General features: G+C 45.6%; 1 protein-coding gene across 2 annotated transcripts in view; it reads right to left on the reverse strand.

The window, feature by feature from the left end:
- The window catches only part of LOC105489293 (galanin receptor 1), a 68,591-nt gene that overhangs the window by 7,089 nt on the left and 39,122 nt on the right, over nucleotides 1-22,380 (reverse strand). The window contains exons 1-2 of one of the 2 annotated variants that reach the window (XM_071085878.1): nucleotides 12,940-13,608; nucleotides 8,003-8,068 (exon numbers count right to left, since the gene is read on the reverse strand). In XM_071085878.1, the coding sequence (XP_070941979.1) occupies nucleotides 8,003-8,068; nucleotides 12,940-13,605 (732 nt within the window). In that variant the 5' untranslated portion in view covers nucleotides 13,606-13,608. Of the gene's footprint in view, nucleotides 1-6,500; nucleotides 6,555-8,002; nucleotides 8,069-12,939; nucleotides 13,609-22,380 lie in introns of those variants that run through there. The other variant, XR_011617328.1, reaches the window with a different exon arrangement.

A 22,380-nucleotide genomic window follows, 5' to 3' on the forward strand; every position in this document is an offset into this window, starting at 1 on the left:
TTGTAAAGGCTCATAGGCAAAAGGGATTTGCCTTGCCTCAGATGAGACTTTGAACTTGGACTGTTGAGTTAATTCTGAAATGAGTTAAGATTTTGGGGGAATGCTGGAAGGGCATGATTGTGTTTTGAAATGTGAGGACATAAGATTTGGGAGGGGCCAGGAACAGCAAGACATGGTTTGGCTGTGTGTTCCCACCCAAATCTCATCTTGAATTGTAGTTGCTATAATCCCCATGTGTGGTGGCAGGAACCTAAAACGAGATAACTGAATCAGGAGGGCAGTTACCTTCATGCTATTCTCATGATAGCGAATGAGTTCTCATGAGATCTGATGGTGTTATAGGGGCTTTTTGCCCCCTTTACTCTCATTCTTCTCCTTCCTGCCGCCACATTTGCTTCCTCTTCCACCATAATTGTAAGTTTCCTGAGGCCTCCCCAGCCCTGTGGAACTGTGAATCAATTAAACATCTATTCTTTATAAATTACCCAGTCTTGGGTATGTCTTTATTAGCAGTGGAAGAACAGACTAATAGACCCACTCTTCTCCCAGGCCTCACTGGGTTTCACGGAGCAGGAAAGCAGACCCCCTCCCCTGGCCTTCCCATCACAGCATACGGATGTGGTGAAGGGTTCACCTGGGGCCACCAGTCTGTTTTCTAAACAGAAATACTCTAAAATGGATGAGTGGGAGAAGAAAAGTTGGGGTAAAAGAAGAGAAAGCAAGAGAAAAAGAATGAAAATAGAGCCTTGTTTTTCTTATAACTTCACATGGAGAGAAGACTAAGACATGGGAAACTGACTCCATGACTGAGACAGCATTGTCCCACCACAGATTTTCCCTTGGGACACAGGCCTTCTTATTATGGTCCTGCATGGACCTCACACCCTGCAGGACTATCACAGGGCAGTGGGAACCACAGCTCCACACTGCTAGGAGGGGAAATCCTACGTGGCAAAAGGACTCTTTTTTTTTTTTTTTTTTTGAGATGGAGTCTCACTCGGTCACCCAGGCTGGAATGCAGTGGCACAATCTCAGCTCACTGCAACCTCCACCTCCCAGGTTCAAGCAATTCTTCTGCCTCAGCCACCTGAGTTGCTGGGATTACAGGTATGCGCCACCATGCTGGCTAATTTTTGTATTTTTAGTAGAGACGGGTTTTCACCATATTGGTCAGGCTAGTCTCAAACTCCTGACCTCATGATCCATCTGCCTCGGCCTCCCAAAGTGCTGGGATTACAGGCGTGAGCCACCATGCCCGGCCAAAAAGACTCTTCTTGTCACTTCCCATGAACTAGAGTCCCACTGCAATAGAAATGACAACCAGACGATAATGCATGAGATGCCAGCTCTTCAAGGATTGACATGAGGTAGCAAAGTAAGACGGGAGATGAAGTTTATCAAAGAGGGGGACTGGAAGCCAGGAAGCTGTGCCCAGGATCCAGGCAGAGACAGTAGAGGGAGGGCTAGATCTCAGATCAAGACCAGGACAAATTCTACCAGCAAGGTGGACAGGAGATGAGAGTTAAGCTCCCTATCCAGAGGCACCAGGGAATGCACAAGATCCCAGGACTGACAGCAGGTCTGTGTTCCCACCTGGTCATGCTATAAGCTGGTTGTATGACCTTTGTAAAATGTCATAAACTCCCTGAGCCTCAACTTCCTCATCTGACAATAGGATGAACCAATGAAATGATTCCTAGACTATGCCTCATCTATTTAAACACGACAAACAACTCAGGTATAAAAATCTGAGTATGGGTTTTATAGGGTACAAGCTTACATATTAAAACCACTTACTGCATGACACACAAAGCAAACAGATAATGTGCTCACATATATTAAGGGAGTGCCTGCTATCAATCCATTTATCCATTAGTGGATGAGAAATGCCATTCTCAGATGATTTAGTCAAAACAATCTAGATATAATTATACCTACAGATAGAATATAAAACATCATCATTTCTTTCTAAGACAATCAGACCATCTCTCCATCTCACAAAATGATTCTTTTAGACATTTTTACTAAGTGCAGGGCAGAAATCGATCCCAGCAGCTTACTGATAAGATCCATGCCTTATCAACATCCACAGGGCAAATGGTAGTGTGCCCTGAGGCCGGAGGGCAGGGTTTTCTCTGGCAGTGTTTGTTAACTTTGTGTGTCCGTGACTCATTCCAAGTTTACCTTTTAATTTTTACTAGTCCCATTAGTCTTAGAGCCATGGATAAGAATCAGGTTCTTTTTCTTGGTTTACCAGCAGCTTTGAAATGAGATGGGATTACAGTTTGCAACATAAATATCAGGAAAGAAGGCTTAATGGGTATTGCATAAACTACATCATTTGTCTCAGATTGTTCCCAAAAGAGTTTAATGGAAAGCCTATCAACACTGACTATCCTCCCAGATAAGTATCTCCAGGGGTTTCCTATTTTCTTCATGTTTATCAAGCATCTCAGGCCATTGAAGTGGAAGGCCTCAGGGTTGTTAAAAGCCAGCTCTCTGCAAACAGGCCCTGGGCACCTGGACCTGCTGTCTTCAAACTGAGTCCAATTCAGTTGTAGCAACATCAATATGGCAAATACACCCATGTGCATGGCTGAAAACAGTAGATGATTTTTGTCGTCATTCTTCCCTTGCAACAGATGCTGGTAGAAGATGGGACATGGGGCAAGAAGTTCCATGCCGGTGGAAAACCATCTTTATTCATTTACTACTGCTCCAAACTGTCAAACTCAGGAAACAATATATGCCTAGCATAGACTAGCTCAAAGTTAAAGATCTGACAAAATAATGCATGTGTACTAATTTCAACCCTGGGATTTAAGTAGGTTAGTATGCCTATCCTTACCCAGTGCAAAGCCTTTTTTTTTTTTTTTTTTAATTCAGATAGCTATACCTCATCTCTTATAGCTTTAAAGCAATTGGTAGAGGTTATTAGTTACCCAGGAATCTGCCTTTTTAAAAAGCTCAGCCAGGTACAGTGGCTCATGCCTGTAACCCCACCACTTTGGGAGGCTGAGGCAGGAGGATCGCTTGAGGCCAGGCGTTCTAGGCCAGCTTGGGCAACATCCTGAGTCCCCACCTGTAAAAAATGTTTTCAAATAACTTAGCCAGATGCAGCAGTGTGCACCTGTAGTCCCAGCTATGCAGGAGGCTGAGGTGGGACGATCTCTTGAGCCCATGAGGTTGAGGCTGCAGTGAGCTATAATCACACCACTGTACCTAAGCCTGGGCAACAAAGCAAGACTCCATCTCTAAAAATAAATTTAAAAAGAGCTCAAGAAGGTGTTTGGAGAACCACTGATGAATTACATAAAAGTCACAACAAAAAGAAAGTTGTCTTACCCACCTCAATTTAAAGGCAATAAAAAATGCTTAGTATCAACCCCTAAGGCTGAAGCATCTCCTTTCCTAGAAAGAGCTGGAAAAGCCGCTTCCTGTCTTTCCCATGGAAACATCAGAAAGTAACATCAGAAAGTAACCAAACACTGAATCTGCAGGAGCTTGATTTTAGACTTCCAACCTCCAGGACTGCAAGGAATACATTTCTATTGTTTACGGACCACCCAGGCTGTTGTATTTTCTCATAGCAGCCTGAACAGACTAAGACCAGTGGATACAGAGCAGAGAAAGTCACAGAGAGAACTCCCCTCCCTGGAGGACGAGGCTGATTTTTAAAATTTATTTATGACGTGATTCTTTCTACTCTCTTACAGGGTCCTCCGTCTCCGTCAGACGGACATGTCCCCTGTGCTTCCCTCCTTTGTCTATTTAGCGTATAGAATCCCAACATGATCTTCTGATGGAGAAAAATTCATCGTTTAAAATTATATGCTAAATCTCTCTACAAATTCTTCTTACCCTTGAGTTTAGGTCTTTTAATAGCCTGGTTTCTCTGTGCTCCTTCTGCTGAAAGTATCTGAAAAAATATTAGTCGCTCTTCTTATTGTGAGATGCTGTTTTTCAAATCATCTGAGGTGTCTGTTCTTTCTTCAAAGAATTTTACTCACAATATGTCTAATGGAATTTGGCTGGGGAGAAAAGAAGTGACTAAAAGATGAAAATGATTTAAAAAAAAAAAAAGCTTCACAAATGTATAAATGACAGCCAAAAAGCTTACTGAGTTACTTAAAGCCAAAGAAACAACAACAACAAAAAGCAAACATTAAAAGAAGCCAGTGGCTGGATAGGACATCAAGAGGTCCTTTAATCCAATTTTCTCCAAGAAGCAACCATCCAGTAGGCTGTCTATCCCATTTTGAGGTCTTCCAAGGTTTTACCAATCAGCTTTGAGCCAGAAACTCAAAGCAGAGTTTAAGCAAAGCATGTGATCAATCTCAGCGCTTTATTTCTGCAGTAGAAATCCTATTCTTCTTTTGCACTTTCTCCAAACATGGAGAATAACTGTTAGCATGTTTATCATGAAAGGCCAATCTACCCACCCCATAATAGTTGTAACTCTTCACAGGAAAGCCCTGTATGGACGGCCGCACTGTCTCAAAGTTTATGTCCCCACCCCCTCCAAAAAATTCATATATTGGAACCTAATCACCAAGGTGATGGTATTAACAGGTGGGGCTTTTGGGTGGTAATTAGGTCATGATGTGGGGGGAGCAGTCACAATGGGACCAGTGCCCTTATGAATAAGGGCCCAGAGAGCTGCCTCACGCCTCACACCCTATGAGGACACAGAGACTAGCGCCCTTATGAAAGAGGCCTAGAGAGCTGCCTTATGCCTCCCACCCTATGAATAATGGGACCAGTCCCCTTATGAAAGAGGGCACAGAGAGCTGCCTCACGCCTTCCACTCTGTGAGGACACAGAGAGAAGGGGCCATCTATGAACCAGAAAACAGCCCTCACCAAACACTTAATCTGCAGGAGCTTGATTTCAGACTTCCAAACTCCAGGACTGCAAGAAATAAACTTCTATTGTTTATGAGCCACCCAGGCTATGGTATTTTCTTAAAGCAGCCTGAACGTACTAAGACAAGTGGATACAGGGCAGACAAAGGGAACTTTACTTAGCCACTGAGAGAAAGGGCTGGAAACAAGTGGAGCTGAAATGAGCAAACTATCCAAATCCCTGTCACATCTTCCATTACTAATCAAATGAACACGTGTGCACCAGTGGCAATTTTCTGTGCCGAGACCTGGGGAAATACCCACAATGGACCAATCCAGTTCCTGTCTTTGTCTTCAGGGAAGTTGCCATGTATTCTTTCTTTCCCTCCCGCATTTCCCCTTTCTCGCCTCTCCTGCCTCTGTCCCCCTCTCTCCGCCACCTCCCTTCTCTTCACTCTTCTGCTTCCACTCCCTCTTCTTACCCTTCCTCTGCTCCTCTCTCTCATCTCTTTCCTAGATACACACACACCACCACCACCATTACCATCACCACCATCACCACCACAATCGCCACCATCATCACTATTACCACCACCACCACTGTCACCACCACCACCACCACCACTGGCACCATTGCCACCACCACCATCACCATCACCACCATGACCACCACCACCATCACAATCGCCGCCGCCACCACCACCACCACCATCATCATCACCATGATCACCACCATCACCACCACCAACACCACCATCACCACCACTATGACCACCACCATCACCACAATCACCACCATGACCACCACCACCACTATGACCACCACCACCACCATCACAATCGCCATCATCACCACCATCACCATCACCACCACAATCGCCACCATCACCACAATGATCACCATCATCACCACCACTACCACCCACCACCATCACCACCACCACCACATTTATTTGTCCTATGCAAACAAGGAGGCAATTAAATACATCAAAAAGATCTGACATCTGTTCAGTGGCTGTTAAGGGTCAGAGACTGTGAAAATGAAAAAGAAAATCTTCATCCCTTTTTCAAATGCTAGAACCTCCTCATGGTAAGAATAAACAAAAGACAATTTTATATAGATATATTTAGTGTATGTATATATGTAAGCACATATGTCTTATACATGCATATACTCACATAAATCTAAATATTTGTGTATATATGTGTGTGTATGTGTATACAACTAAAGTAATTACTGAACTAATCACTGATCTTTAGGTTTTTTACTGTAAAATAAAACAGCTTTTCTAATCATTTTTATAAGACCTATTTTTTAAGTATTTTATTCTTCACTGAGACCTTCACAATTTCTAATACTTTTTCAAATATAGAGACCAAAACTACCATCGACACAAGTAAGATTCAGCAAATATTAAAGAAATGTTTTGTTTTATTTCTGTTGGTAAGCATAAAATCTTTTGAATCATTAACAAACATTTATCACAGATCAATGATGTCTTCTTGGTTAAAGTTTGGTGAACCCAATCTCTCCCAAGGGAAATTAAGCTCTTCCTTCCCTGATGCTCCAAACACTGCTCCCTTGAACAGGCCTTTGGGACTTACACATTTATCTCTTCCATTACAACGTTGGCTTCCAGGTGGAGCCAGTTCCTCTTAGAATCCCCTGGGTCAGCTTGGTCCTACACAGAGCAGGGGCTCCAAAAATAACTGTCCAAGGAGAAGTCAGAAACGATCCTTAATTGTCTTTAAAGAACCATTTTCTTAGAAATAAGAAGTGTGACTCAGAGGAAGAATAAATAGATATACCAGAAAAATGGAAAATCCCTACCATAACAGCACATCACTAAAAACAAAGGAGGAAGGCACCAACGTTCAGGGTTTATTCCATTCATATAACTTAGCACTTGGTCAGCTGCTCTAATGAGGGGCCTAGATGCCTAAAATGAAATATTCATCATAGTTGTTCAGATGTAAGAAAGGATCAGTGGTATAAAGCCATAACATGGTCTTGTTACTTATATTGCACCTTGTATTCTTAGGTGGTTATCCTAAAAACTGTATGATTGCATTTCTAATATAAGCTAATTTTTTGCTGCCAGAAAAAAAAAAAGGTCTTAATGTTTGTACTCTATAACCAATTCTCTACCACTAGTTTCGACTCTGGACTGTCAGATGGCCTTTTAGCCACATTACTGTTGATCAACAAGGAAAGTCAGGAAAAGCTGTCCTTTATTTAAGTAGAATTTTTAAGTAAACATGATTAAATATGATCTAAACTATAATTTCTATAAGTTATATATGTCATTGATCATAAATACTTATAAGGAAAAAACAAGGTATTTTAAGATGCTATTACTACACTTTTGGGTTAAAATGTCTGGTTATAACCTCCTACTCCTTAATCATATTGCCTAATAATCTCATTCTACTTCCTAAAATTAGAAGTTATATAGATGTTTTCTGAGTAAAAGTTAATTTAATCTTGATCTGTGAAATAGTTTTTCCTCAAAATGTAGAATGTCAAGACCATCAGTAAGTTAGGCGCTGTAATACTGCTCAGGAGAAGCTTGTTTAAATCAGGGCTGGGGGATGAGAGTCAGTTAGCCACGGGAGGAATCAGCTTTCAGCCTTGTCCACTCTTCAGTCTTTACCCGCGGGGTCAGAGTCAGCACATGTGGGTGAAAGAGGCAAGGACGACCCAGTGCCCTGGCGGCTTTAGGGAGGGATTATAACGACGTTGTCTTAAACGAGAACCAAACCTGGGCTTTTTGGAATCACATCAGAGGCTGTAAACATACAACAAAATGGCTATACTTTCCCTCTAAGTGTGCATGTCGGCGACTCTGCACTCTGCACTCTGTCTCAGTCAGCCCAAGCACACCTCCCAGTGAGGCGCAGGATCAGCAGAATCCGCATTTCCTCGTCTCCCCAGATCTTCAGCTAAGTTTGAATGCAGCAGAGGGACCCGCGATGCCCTTGCCAAGGCTGACCCTCCATTCCCATCCTAACAGTGGGAGGCTCATCTCAAACCTCCATAGCCACACCAACGGTCCTAAATGTTACAGGCTTTAGGTAGACATGAGGGCAAGTACAAATAATGATAAAGCAAGCTCTGAAAAGTAACACATATATATATATATATTTGTGATCATTACCTTTTTCTTGGATGCTTCAGACTTCTTTGACATGTTCTTCAACTTTTTATGCAAATGATTAAGAACCTGAAAGACACAGACTAATGAAATCAGTTCGCCTCACCTCTCACAACCCACTGCGTATGTTGCATTAACAATTATTGACATGCTGAAATGGTAGCATCACTATTTATAAGATCATTAAAATAAAAACTCAAATTAGGTGATTAAGTAACAATGAATGTGAGTTGCCAAATACATTCTTTTCTAACATTTACGAGCATGCCAGGAAGGCTGATGCACAGCCAGACAAGTTCACAGCCATAGCACCTGTTTGCAGAGAATGCCCAGCACATGGAGCTCTGGGGTTTTGCCCAGAAACAGCCATGCCATGACCCACTCATGCAAGCTTATTAGTCTATTATCTGCCTTGGTTTCTTCCAGGACCCCATATATTAACAAACACCAGGTCCCTACTACATGTCAGGCACAATGTTAGATCCTGGATGCATCAAAAAACTAGAGATTTGCCCTTCCGAAATTCACTGTCTGATGGGGAAAGGAGGCAAGTAAACAAATGAAGATAACATCATCAGACATTTCTTCAGCGCAGCCCACCCAAATATCGCCAGCGTTTGTGCCAAAATATTCTTTCTTCTTCCTCTTATGGGCTGCCTCCACTGCAATTGTCCTTACAGCAAATCACCACCCATCAGGCTTCCCTTCACTCTTTATTCCAATCCTACCCACGGTGCTGTGCTTTTAGACAACTTATTGGGGATTCGGCATCACCGATGATTTACAGAACATTTTTGCAAAGGTTTTACAATTAATGTCCCTGTCAGGGAATCTCCTTGAGACACACTGGCTCCCTTAATTAAAGAAGCTATTTTTGTCTTTTCTTGCCAGTGTAATACTCAGGAGAAATGATATGAAAATGTGAGGTTTTAGATATAGGAATTTCCAACATATATTTGGTCTTAGACGACATTGTTAAGCCTGCAGAACTGTCACTTAAGTTCATTGCTATATCCCATGTGAGGGAAAATCTAGAGAAAATCGAGCCCCAGGGTGACTAAGTGCTTTAGATCGTCTGTAGATTGCTGAGAATCAATCTACAAGGAACCAGAAGCCATGTTCCAACCAGTTCTTTGTTCCCTGTAGCATGGAAATAATTTAATCAAATTGAACTTATTGCAAAAGCCTGCTCCATTCAGCCAGAGGAGGCACTTTCAGAGCAATTAGTCGCACCTTACTTGGAAGCCACAGGATCTATTTACCAGCTGCCCAAGTCTTATGCAGGTGAAGCAGCAGCCATCACAGGGGTATGAATTCTCTCCCCTACTGAAATGCTTCCCAATTCCTGAAATGACTCAGCAACATCCGCAACAAAACAAGTGTTTACTTGCCGCAGGAGCATTTGGGAAAACACTCAATACATTGACAAGGTGTTAGTTTACTGTTCTACCAGCAGAAATGAGAGTATCAAAACCTGAATGCAAGGTATCGACAGAACAGGGGCTTTCTTGCAGGAGCAAATGAGAGCGTTTCAAAGAGGAAGGAAAGGGCTGGAGGAGGCAGGACCCTGCCCAAGAGGACAGGACCGCCTAGATGGCTCAATGGCAGCCTTCCCAACGGGAAACCGCAGGAAAACACTGGTCACTGAGGACACAGGAGAGACCAGAGGACAGGCCGCACAAGCAAAATCAGAGAGGGACACCTGGACAAATCACAACAAAACGTCCAAATGTGACCAGCTTCATAACGCTGCCGAGCTCCATGCGTTCCTTCCAAAAAGAAATTTGGATCACAGCTCAGCCACTTCAAAACACCTAAAAATGTTGAATGCTGTTGAATGGTCAATGGAGAAAATACTCAAGTATATTTTAATCAGCTCTGTTTCTCTTCAATAGCCCATAGTATGAGCACAGAATGATGTATCATGATACACCATTGAAGGTCTTGTCAGCAAAGGAGGAAGAATGTAGATATCATGATAGGGTATGACGAGGTTTAAGAAGAGAGTGATAATAACATACTGGGGTCTCTTGGTGAGTCTGTAAATTTCTGAGTGTGCACAGGAAGGTGCTAGCTCAAACCAAACCCAGGTCCTGCTGGGCACATCCTGGAGATTCAGAGTAACTTAGTTGGGTGAGCCCATTGAGTTTATCCTCGTGGTAGACCAAGGAGGTTCTGGACAGTAATTCACTCTAAGGAAAGTGAGCGAGGGGCACAGCCCTGGTGAAGAACAGCTCCACAGCAGCAGAGGCGAGGGCTCTTCCGGGGGCACTGGGCGGACAACTTCGACTCATCCTCCCGCCATGTATTCGATGGGTTTCCCAGAAACTGTCTGGTGCAAAAGACTGTTCCCTTACAAACCTGTAAGAATTTGGAGGCAAAAGGCAACTCTGGAATGCAATTGTCTTAAGTTTCTTTGTTTATTTAAAGCATCATAACCTCAGGTTCCCTTTTAGCCATCTGTGCTTTTTTTTTTTTTTTTTTTTTTTTAGGCTATCTAACAGACCTGAGGAATAGCGAATCCTGAAACCAATACTCAAGGAGCAAAATCCTTAACTGGATGGTGCACAGCTAATGCCTGAGCCAAAGAAAAGCAACTTGAAATAAATCTCCACCTATCCATGACAGCCCTGAAATTAACTTGTAAATATTATGCTGAATTCAAAATATTTTTCCAGTTATGCTTAGAAGCAAACTATTTCCATATAAAAAATCCAAATGATCCTGTATTCATTAAAATTTTTTTAAAAAACTATTTTTTAAACATTGCCTTTCTGTGGGACTTCTATAGACTCGCAAATGACAGAAATGTAGCCTAATTTGTTCCTAAAAGCTTACTTTTTCATTTCCAGTAAGATTTTAGTTCTTCTCCCTAAAGGCTTTGGGGAAATAAGGAAGCGTGTGCTTCAGTTCTACTGCAATAATTAGGAACTTAACAGCCATATATTGTAAGATTCCCAATCTCAGACTTCAGTGTCCTCAAGGCCTCACCAACTGTCCTGTCTTCCGGAGACTGGGAATCCCTGTGTTAAAATCCTTCCTTCCTTCCTGAATCATTCACCAGCTTCATAATTTGGGTCAGGTGTTCCTTTCCAAAGCTCTTTTTCCTTAAGTAATAAAATACGGGTAAATAATAAAATAGCTCCAAGCCAGAGTTGTGCAAATTAAATGAGATGGTGCACATATCAGATAATTGTGCTATGTAAGACGGCCTTTGTTTAGCATTTGCAGAAGACCACATTAATAAACCAGCCGTTTTCCAAATAGCTAAGCTAGAGTTCTTTTCCAAATTCCCTTACTGCTACTATATTGGTGGTGGTGGTGGTGGTGTCGTTGTTTTGAGATGGAGTCTCGCTCCATCGTCACCCAGACTGGAGTTCAGTGGCACGATTTCAGCTCACTGCACCCTCTGTCACCTGGGTTCAAACAATTCTCCAGTCTCAGCCTCCGGAGTAGCTGGGACTACAGGGGCCCACCACCACATCCGGCTAATTTTTATATTTTTAGTAGAGACGGGGTTTTACCTTGTTGATCAGGCTGGTCTCAAATTCCTGACCTCAGGTGATCCACTTACCTCGGCCTCCCAAAGTGCTACTATATTTCTTTATATTTAACCTTTTGGTGCAAGCCGTTCAGATAATATCCAGCAATACTATTATTCAAAATCGACACGATCTACATAGATGAAACAGGTGGGGGGAAACAGGTGGCTTATAGCAAACACTTCTGTTGATAAAAATACCTTGTGAATTGAGTATTAAAAGTGATAGCTGTTCTACCTAGTGAGGTTATTTGTGGTCATATAGTCACAGCCTTATTGAAACAGAATGAGAGACCGAGGTGCAGTCAGGGGAACCTGGTAACAGAGCTGTATTTCAAATGGCCACGCTCTGGAGCCAGGAGGCTGCGCACACTGGGGTTTACCCCGTGAATCGCTATCACCTGATTATTAAAATAAGCTCTTGTTTACGCAAATAGAAACACGTGTGTCAAAGGCTGAAGACGTTTTGATCAGTATAAAGTCTTCAAACACTTGTGGACGTAATGAAAAAGAACGTGAGTTCTGAGCTCTGCCCGGCCGTACAAAAGGGAAAAACGATCTCCCACACGCGTGGACGGTGCCTCTGCTAGAGTTAGGGTGAAGATCCGCCGCCTCAACCACTTCACCCTGTTCTGGAGACCTTTCTAAAAAGGATTGAAATGGGGAAGCCGAAAGCTCGAGTCCATTCCATTCCAAGTTCCTGGAGCCTGCGGTCAGGACTCTGTAAAGAAACACCGTTTTATAAAGCTAAGCTTCAGAATAAAATTCAAAGCTCTGTCCCCGGGAGCAGTGGCTTCACAGAGCCCGGTGTGCGCAAAGCCTTCGGAGCGAGGGCAAACTGCGCACCCCGGGGGAGAGGGGCCGCCCCGCGAGCCCCCCGACGGCCAGCTGAGAGCCCGGGAGGGGGCGGTGGGGACCCGTCACCCTCGCAAAAGGTTCGCGCTCTGGTGACCACGCGCTCCCCTCGGGTCCCACAGCGCCGAGGCGGTAACCTCCCCGCGCAGCTGATCTGGTTGAAGAGTTGCTGGAACCGAGCGGGGTTTGCGGTACCGGGAAGGAGGCGGCAGCGCCCGCCTACCGCCCAGGCAACCTGGGGGCTCTGAAGCGCCGCAGGGGCGAGGAAGGGGAGGGGAGGAGAAACTTGTTCTACCAGACCAAGCGAAGTGAACTGCAAACTTTCCCCAGCATCTCTCAGACTCCAAGTAACTTTCTTGCGCGAGCCAATGGCAAGCTCCAGCAGCGGCCAGGGAGCCTCCCCGCACAGATCCGCCCCAGCACCGGCGGGGTGGAGGCAACTGGGGCCGGGCTGCCGCCAAGGCTCCGGCAGGGCCGCGGAACACTGGGACCCCCGGGCCCCCCACCCTCCCTCGCGCGTCTCGGCCCGGTGCCCGCCGCGCACCTTTGCATAGCAGAAGCAGATGAGCAGGAGCGGCAGCAGGTAGCCGAAGACGAAGGTGCACACCACATAGGCCTTCTTGTGGCGAGGGTCAGGCCACTGCTCCCAGCAGAAAGTCTGGTTGCTGGCGCGCGGCTGGAAGAGGCCCTGGTGGTAGGCCACGGGCGAGGCCATGGCGATGGACAGCGCCCAGATGCAGCTTACGCCCAGCAGCGCGTTGCGGGACACCCTGAGGGAGGAGGAGCGCCGCGAGTGCACGATGGCCACATAGCGGTCCACTGACATCGCAGCCAGGGTGAAGATGCTGACCAGCATGGACACGGTGAAGAAGTAGTGTATGAACTTGCAGATGAAGGCGCCCAGCACCCAGGTGGGCAGCGCGTACACCGTGGCCTGGAAGGGGATGCAGAAGAGCAGGTAGGCCAGGTCGGCGATGCTCAGGTTGAGGATGAACAGGTTGGTGGTGCTCCGCGGCTTGCCCGGCTTGCTGCGCGCCAGCACAGTGATCACTAGGCTGTTGCCCAGCACGCCCAGCGCGAAGATCAGGCCGAACACCACCAGCGTGACGAAGTTCTCCACGCCGATGCCGAACAGCGGCCCGGGCTCCGGGGCTGGGGGCTCCGGCCAGCTAGCGTTGCCCTCGCTGAGGTTCCCGACCGCCAGCTCCATGGCCCGCGGGGCTGCCCGGGCGAGCGGCGGGGCGCGCGGGGAGGGCGGGTGCCTGGCAGGAAAGTAGGCGCCGGGGGTGGTCGGTAGTCCCGGCGCAGAGCACGGAGAGCGCGAGTTTAGGAGTCTGAGCTTCCCCTGAGGCGCGCGCCAGCGGGCGCGGGGATCCGGTGGCCGTGCCTGAAGGCACCGTCTTTGCGCCGCGACCTTCTGAGAGGGCGGGGACGGGAGCCCGGAGCTGGACCTTCTCGGGAAGGGACGGTGGTCTTGAGAGCTCTAGGTCCCCTACCCGGGCGCCTCCGCCCGCTGCGCGACCACGGAGCCTGGGAAGAAGGATCCGCCGGCTGCAGCCGCGCAGGTGGAAAGACCCTTCTCTCCGCCTTACAGCTCCAGATCTTCGCCGGCCGTTTTCTCTCGCTCCCGGAGCGGCTGCGGGCTGCACCTGTTGCTCAGAGCCGCTCCTTCCCGCGGCGCTTCCCCGGACTGCCGAGCGCGCAGCAGCGCACCGTGAGGCTCCTGCAGACAGGGCTCCCCGCGCCTCCCGCGCCACCTCCCCAGTGGGCTGGCGCCTGCGACTCCCTCCCGGCTTTTCCAGGGATTCCGAGGTGTCCACAGGGCGAAAGCTCTTTTGGGGGACTTCCTGGTGGTGGAAAGAGTCGGGTACCAGGGGCCTCTCGGCTTCAACTGAGAGACGTAGACCGCCTGGCTGTAATCCGCGCCCCCTAGAAGTCACGGTGCGCGAGCAGAGACTGGACGGACTCTCGCGGGATGGGTCGCCGCCCACCTCCCGGCAGGAACCCGCGCGCGCTCGCCTCCGCGGGGTGCGGACCTGCACGGCTGGCTGAAGGCGGGGCTGCCAGCTGCTGCGGGCCGGGCGGGCGAGGGAAGCCGGGCGCTCTCCAGGGCGCTCCAGAGCGCGCCGTGGGGGAGGCGGAGGGGTTCGCGGGCCCCCTCACCCATCAGTGTCTGTCCTCCTCCTCCTCCTCCCCAGGGTGGCTGTCCGTGAGAAAGCCTCTGTCCCTGGAATAACCCCAGGAAATCGAGGCTGGCGCCGCTCCCTGGAGTTTTGTAAAATTGGCCGCCTAATCCCACCCTTATCCGCGGCCTGCTAGAGAGGAGAGAAGTGCGAAGGGAAAGGGCTGTGTGGGCTTCTCTATAGATGTGGATGACATTGAAGGGGAAGGCTGTTCACACCACTCAACCTCACATCATTTTTGCCTTGCATTACTCATCTGAGGGCCATAAACTGCAGCGATGACAAAATATTTTTAAAGTGAAAGAACGTGCTTAGTATCTTACTGCGATAAATGTAGATTTGCCAGAAAGAAATTAAGCCGTTTCGGTACAGCAGGGCCAGTCACGTTATCTTTGTAACCTGGGTGGTTCCCAGCTAGAGAGCCGACACTGATTCCTTTATTTGGGGTGATTTGTCTGTTTCACTTTCAAAAACACCGATGCGTTTCCAGCATTCTCCATCTGGTGGTTGTCCATTACGCGCGGACGCAGTGCCTGAGAGCATGGGTAATCCAACGACCAAAGAGGGCAGGGGCTCTTCACCTTAGGGAGTTGTAGGATCTTGTTTTTCTATCTTGTTAGCTCTGTTCTGCCTCATTTCCAGATAAATCTTGATGCAAGTTCATTGAACATCTGTGTATTTTATGAACATCTATGTATTTTATCTGCATTCATTGCTAGGGAGTTCCTTGCAAGGGAATTGTTCTATTCACACACATTTTCTGGAAGACCAAATTGAGTGTAAGCAACCTGCCAAGAATGCGCTTACCTGCCCTGACCTGAGAGAATGCCTTGAAATTTCCTTAGGTGATCTTGCCAATCCGTATTGCTTTTTCTCCTGAGATGCTCTCCGACCCAGGCTTTCAAGGTATCATGTTATATTGGACACCTCTGTTAGTAGTAATATGATTTGGAAGAGTTTTTAAATTATGAACTATTTTGACATGAAACAGATATGATAAAATAACATTGCATACCAATGTACCCACCATCCAGCTTAGAATAATTTTTAAATATTATCAGTGGAGTTGAAGTCACTTTTGTGTACTTTCCAATCACAACCTCCACCTCTCCTACTATCTCCAAGTAACCTAAATTTGTTGTCTGTTAGTCATTTCTTTATACATTTTTGGCATATGCATATGATCTTAAATAATATATTGTAGTGACTTTTTGTTTGCTTTAACATTACGTAGTTGGTATTACGGTACATGTTTTGTTTGTTTTTGCCTTAAAGTATAATTTGTTATTGCTATAAGTACACCAACATTCTTTGCTTTGTATTTGCCTGTTACATCTTTTGCAGCCTTCCTGTTATGTCCTGCAATTTAAAGGTATTGCTTTAATATAGCACATAACTGAATTATTTTAAAACATAATTTTAAAATCTCTAGTTTTTAACTGGCAAGTTTAGGTCATTTTTATTATTACTAATCTATATGGATTTTTAACATTTTATTTTGTACTTTTTGTTTTCTATTTCTGTGCTTTTATTTTTTCTTTTTTTGCATGACATCTTTTGAATTGCATTTTAAAGTGTTTTCTCCCTCCCTCCACATTCTTGGAAAAGGAAGATATGACCTACTTTTATTATTTTACTGGTTACCCTTGAGTGCCTACTATGTGCCAGGAACTATTGTAGGTTCTGAAGATAGAGCAACACAACAAAGTTCTTTCTTGTATGGATTTTACATTTCATTACGGACACGACATTTAAAAATAAAATGATAATGTCACATGTGGTAAACACTGATATAGTTTAGACACCTGTCCTCGCCAAATCTCATATTGAATTATAATCCCTAATATTGGAGGTGGAGCCCAGTGGGAGGGTTTGGGTCAATGGGGTGGATAGCTCATGGCTTGGTGCTGTCCTCAGGACAGTGAGTCTCAAGATCTGGTTATTTGAAAATATGTGGCACCTCCTCCCTTCTCTCTCTTGCTCCTGCCATGTAAGATGTATCTGCTCCCCCTTCACCTTCTGCCATGATTGGAAGCTTCCCGAGACCTCCCCAGAAGCTGAGCAGATGCCAGCACCATGCTTCCTGTACAGCCCACAGAACTGTGAGCCAATGAAACCTCTCTTCTTTATAAATTACCCAGCCTCAGGTATTTCTTTATAGCAATGCAGGAATGGCCTAATACAACCCTAAAAGAGAAGAATGCAGGATAAGGGATAGAGAGCAGTTAAAGAGTGTAACTATATACAGGGCAATTGGGAGAAACATCTGAAAAACTGACATTTGAGCAGGAACCTGAAGGAAGTATAGCAGGAAGCCTTTTAAACAGGTAGTATGACACATTCCTGGGAAACGGTGCAGCAGAGGAAGCTGTGTAACGAACGAGGACGACAGTTTTGCTGTCATGGAAACAGCTGGGAAGATTTGTCAGCCATGAGGCCAGAAAACATTGGTTGAGGAAAATGGGGATGGATGACCTCGGACCTTGGAGAGCAAGGAAGGGGCCTGGGACTTCATTCTGGACTTGAGGAAGTCTTGCAGGGAGTTTCGAGCAGAGAGATGTTATGCTCTGACCTGCGATTCCGAACGATGATTCTGGTGTACAGGTTAGAAGAGCAAAGGAAAGAACAGAAGACTTGGCAGGAAGCTTGCAGGACCCAGACAACAGATTGTTCTAGGTGTGGTGGGAAGGGCTTGGATTCTGGATATCTCAATGTTGGAGCAAATGAGATTTGTTGGTGGATGGATTTAAGGGGAGAGGAAAGGGCGAGTGAGGTTGACTACCACAGTTTTAGTCTGACAGCCTGGATGGGAAATCACCATTTACTGAGTTGACACAGAGTGGAAGGAACGGGTTTGGAGGTGGGGAGCATCAAGTTAAATTTTAGGTGTTTGCTACACATGGGACTGACAAGATGGCAGTTGGGTGGATTTAGTCTTGAGTTAATGAGAGACCAGAGCTGGAGTCATGGATTCAGAACTTACTAAAATTCTATTAATATTAAATAGAATTTAAAATTAATTGTTATCACTCCCCTCCTCCCAAGCCATACAAGTTTCAGGAAGCCTTCTAACTCCAGTCACTTTTTCTCATTCTAGCTGGTTTTGTTGCCCAGTTTAGTTTTTAATTTCCCCCCAATTAGGCATATTTGTTGTTGTGTGATGCAGGCACTATCCAGTTTGGTTACCCACATTCTTACCCATGACTTTCTTCACCTTCTTCTATTCATCTTAAGCCTTTTCCTTGTTGTTAGAGAATATATTTCAAGTTTTCCTTTAGTGATAGTCAGTGATACAAATTGCTCATTGCTACTCTTATTATTGGAGTTGGCCAGATAGACATTTCTTTTCTTCCAGTACATTGAAGATCTTGTTCCACCTTCTGGATTTTGCTGTGGCTCTTGAGAAATCAGCTGACGTCTTTCTGTCACTCCTTTAGAGACAATTTGACTTTTTTCTCTATTTCTAACATCTTCTCTTTATCGTTGCTGTTTTATAATTTCACTTTGATATGTTTGTGATGATTTTCATTTTCTAGCCCTTCTTGTTGAGCTTCTGAAGCTAAAGATTAATATATTTTTCATCAGTTCTGGAAAAACTTTCAGCCATTATCTCATTTACTTTTCCCATTCTTGGCACTCTCTCCTCCTAGAGTTCTGCGAGACATAGCTTAGACCTTTCCACTATCTCTTTCCTATCACTCACTTTTTCATACTTTTTTTCTCTTCATCTGTGCCTATTTATTCGTATTTCTTCAGCTATACACCCTTGATTTAACTGTTCTCCTTAAGTTCTCACAGAATTTTTTTCAAATGTGCCAGGCCTATTTTTTAATATTTTCTTCCTCATTTCTGATGTTTCTAATTACCTCTCCTATTTATTTGAATATTTTAGATATGCTGATTTTACATTCTGAAAATTCTAATATCTGAAGTCCTTGGAGTCTAATTGTGCTTTTATTATTTCTACCACGTTCCTATTCTCATAACTTGTTTCCAATTTTGTTTTGTTTTTGTCCTTTAGATTTCCGTTGGGCCAAAGCATATCTGTGATGATTCTATAGGTCTAAGTTAAGTGCATACTCCCATGAAAGTGTTTTTATTTGCTCTGCCATTGGCCCAATGGTACTATCAACTCAGGACATTTTTAAGTTAATTTCTCAGCATGATATGCCTCAGGACACGCAAGGGTAAATTCAAACCCCAAAACCTACATAAGAGAGGGAATGGGGAGTGAATTCTCAGGCCTTTCCCTCCCACCTGGCCCTAAGGCTGCCACAGAGTTTTCTAGAAGTGTCTGTGGGCGGATTGCTTTATTGCTCCCACTCATTTACCGCACTCCCTATTGGAAAATTCTGTAATCCTGCCTCTCCTGGGTGACTTTGTGCTCCTCTCAGGGCAGAAATGAGTCTTACTCTTTCCTTCAGGCTTTGGCTGAGAAAATGTGAGTGCAACAGCTGTGAGGTCATCCTGAGCTCAAGGTCTAAGGGATACCATGGGATTCATTCCTTGGGCACAAAGACTCTGCGTCCCAATGCAGGCTGCCACTTTGGGCTGTGTTCTCCATGAATACATGGCACAGGATTTCAGTTGACCCCAGTTAAAATGTCCCCTTAGCAAGAAATTAGCCTTTGTGGCTGTGAGCTACCTGTTACTGCAGCTTAATGCAGCAAAAGCTGACTACAGCATTTCTTCGCCAGGAAGCTTTTTATAGGTGAATCCTTCACCAATAGTGTAGCCTTTCAAGGATCCTGCATTTTTACAAGGGTCTCAATTATCTGTCTTATTCTGTCTTATTCCAATTCTCTTAGAGTCGAATCCAAGATGACCTAGTCTCTAATGGAAATTTTAAAACTCAGCAAGACACAGTGGCTCATGTCTATAATCTTAGCACTTTGGGAGGCTAAAGAGGGAGGGCTGCTTGAAGCTAGGAGTTTGAGACCAGCCTGGGCAACAACGCAAAATCCCATTTCTACAATAAAAATAAAAATAACATTAGCTGGTCATGCTGGCATGTGCTATAGTCCAGCTACCTGAGAGGCTGAGGCAGAAGGATTGCTTGAGCCCAGGAGTTGGAGGCTGCAGTAAGCTATGATAACACCACTGTATTCCAGCCTGGGTGAGAGAGTAAGACCTCAATCTCTAAAAAAATCTGTGACAGATATGAGTGTTTACCAAATTTTCAGTTCTCCCCTTCCAGGCTCCTGGAATACTGCAGTCCCATTGATGTTCTGCAGGTCTGCAGGATTAGTTAGGTCCAAACAGGAAAGAAAGAGAAACTTCCAAGCCACAAGGAAGAACCCACACAAGCATCCAGTTTCTCTTCATCGACCTGGGTGACCCTGGAGAAGGCCATGATGTCCAGCCGTGAGATGGAAGAGGGCATGAACACTGAGTCACAAGATGGAGGAGAGTCTCTCAGAGCAGCAGCACCCTTTATGTAAATGAACATTTACCTTTCATGTGTTAAGCCCTGAATTTTTTGAAACTTTTTTTTTTTTTTTTTTAATTGCAGCAAAACACAGCCTATCCTCAGCAATGCTCCAAAATTTTGGCTAATAAATTTGTCAAAAGTCCTGCTGGCTACAGTGGCTTTCATATCTGTTTAGCACTGTAATTTTCTGCTTCTTCATTTTTGGAATCCAAAAATGTCCCCAGTTCATCAAAAGCTTGTTTATGGACTCAAGATGCTGTCTTACAAAGCCGAGTAAGGCTTTTCAGTATAGAGTATGTAATATTGAGAGAAAATGATGTCTGGAAAGTGTTTTTCTGTTCTCAAAGAATTTAATGCTTTATAGCAAATATATTGGGATTGAGTCAGAAAAATATCTCCAAGAGGAAAATGGAAAAATTTCATGAGAACATGAAGAAACAAATCTCAAAAACCAATAAAAAACATCCAGGCCTCATGTCCAGGTCCTCAGGATTGCTATATCCCCTTATTGTGGAGCATCCTAGAATCTGGAGTTTTTGTGTGTGTTTTTTTTTTTTTTTAGGACAAAGTCTTGCTCTGTCACCCAGGCTGGAGTGCAGTGGTGAGATTTCAGCTCACTGCAACCTCCACTTCCTGGTTTCAAGCAATTCTCCTGCCTCAGTCTGCCAAGTAGCTGGGATGACAGGTGCCCGCCACCATGCCCGGCTAATTTTTTTGTATTTCTAGGAGAGATTAGGTTTCACCATGTTGGCCTGGCCGATTTCAAACTCCTGACCTCAAGTGATCTGCTCACTTCGGCCTCCCAAAGTGCTGGGATTACAGGCGCGACCCACGCGCCTGGCCTGGAGTTTCTTTCCATGGGTTCCATTACGTTTGTTCTGTGCGATCAGGCGCCACGGGAAAAACAAAGGGGACTTGGACCGATGAGCAACTGGCAGAACGATCACCTGGATCTTACAGCAAATGTGAAGATGGGCTGCAGTTTCTCCATCCCACAGGATGTCACCATCTGACAGAGCTCTGGCCCGAGTGCCTGTGTGCTGACCCCGTGACTCCCTGAGCAGCCTTGTAGCTTGCACCAGGGCCCTTCCTTCTGGATACTGTGCAATGTCCCTGGAACTCCTGGCTCCCCACTCCCTGTGTTCCCAGGAGCCGTTCCAGTCAAATGGACTCTTACTAAGCGTCCTAACATACCCTGCTCTTAGTTTTTTTGCCTTCCTACATGACAGACTACCTATGTGAATGTCAGTTTTCATTTTATTACACCTAACATGTTTTCACTCATCGTTCAAGTCCCAGCTGCAATGTTACTTCATTTCCAGAGTCCTCTTGGCTATCCCTGTTAGGGCACGTCACTTCTCCCTCTATATTCACAGAAAACTCGTCCTGGCTTCCCAAAGCACCCTTACAATGCTTTGTAACTTCGCATGTCACAGGACAAGCATCTTGCAGTCCCACAACCCAGGAGTCTCTCCGGGGCACATTGGGGTCGGCTCCAGGCAGCTGCTCTGGGTCTCTGGAGGTCTGCCACACACCCAGGCACCGGCTAGGGAAGGGTTTGGGGGAGTGGATGCCGTCGGCATCCTCCCTGCTTGCGCATGGGCCCCGTGTGTCTGTGAGGACAAGTGCAGGGCCAGCCTGGGGACCCAGCTGCTCCGGTCACCTTAGAGACGCAGGCAGCCCACTGGGTGGATGAAGCACACTCCTGGGGTCTGAGGGCAGCTGCACAAGCACTGCTGGAGTCACAAACTCCTGGGGACTTGGGGGGGGCATCATCATCCCCTCTGCCACTGACCCAGCCCCCTGGCTTCCCAGCCAGTCCCTGCCGGGCCCTCCTGCCCTCGCATTCAGCCCCAAGGGTGTGGCACAAGCACCAGCCTTGGGTGTCCACTGCACCCCTCTCCCACCCCGCGCCCCGGTCTCTAGGATGTTCCAGGCTCCACACAGGGACCACTGTTCCAGCAAGGTCACTCTCTGTGGTTTTAAACAGCAGGTTTTGGAACTCACAGCAAAACTTGGACTCCACTCCCTTACCCCCCACCGCTGGCACTGGGGCCTGTTGTAGTTTTCCCCGAGGGACATAATCCTGTCTAGTAGCTAAGTTTTAGTGATATACAGGGTGTAAAACAAAAGTAAAATATCTTGAAAAAATGGAAAAGGAAGCATTTCAAGTATTATCTGGCCACATTCATTTAACCATCTCCACACTCTGAAACACAGCAGACACATGCTTCATCTTTGCCTCCCAAACTAGCATGTGAACATGCTAATGAATGAATAGTAATAAACCGGCATCAACCAAGTCATTAATAATTAGCAATAATTTTGAAAGTGTCTTATGTGCTATACTGTAGGAAATATGTTCACTATC

This window comes from Macaca nemestrina, chromosome 19 (assembly GCF_043159975.1).
Source record: "Macaca nemestrina isolate mMacNem1 chromosome 19, mMacNem.hap1, whole genome shotgun sequence".
Lineage (NCBI taxonomy): Eukaryota > Metazoa > Chordata > Mammalia > Primates > Cercopithecidae > Macaca > Macaca nemestrina.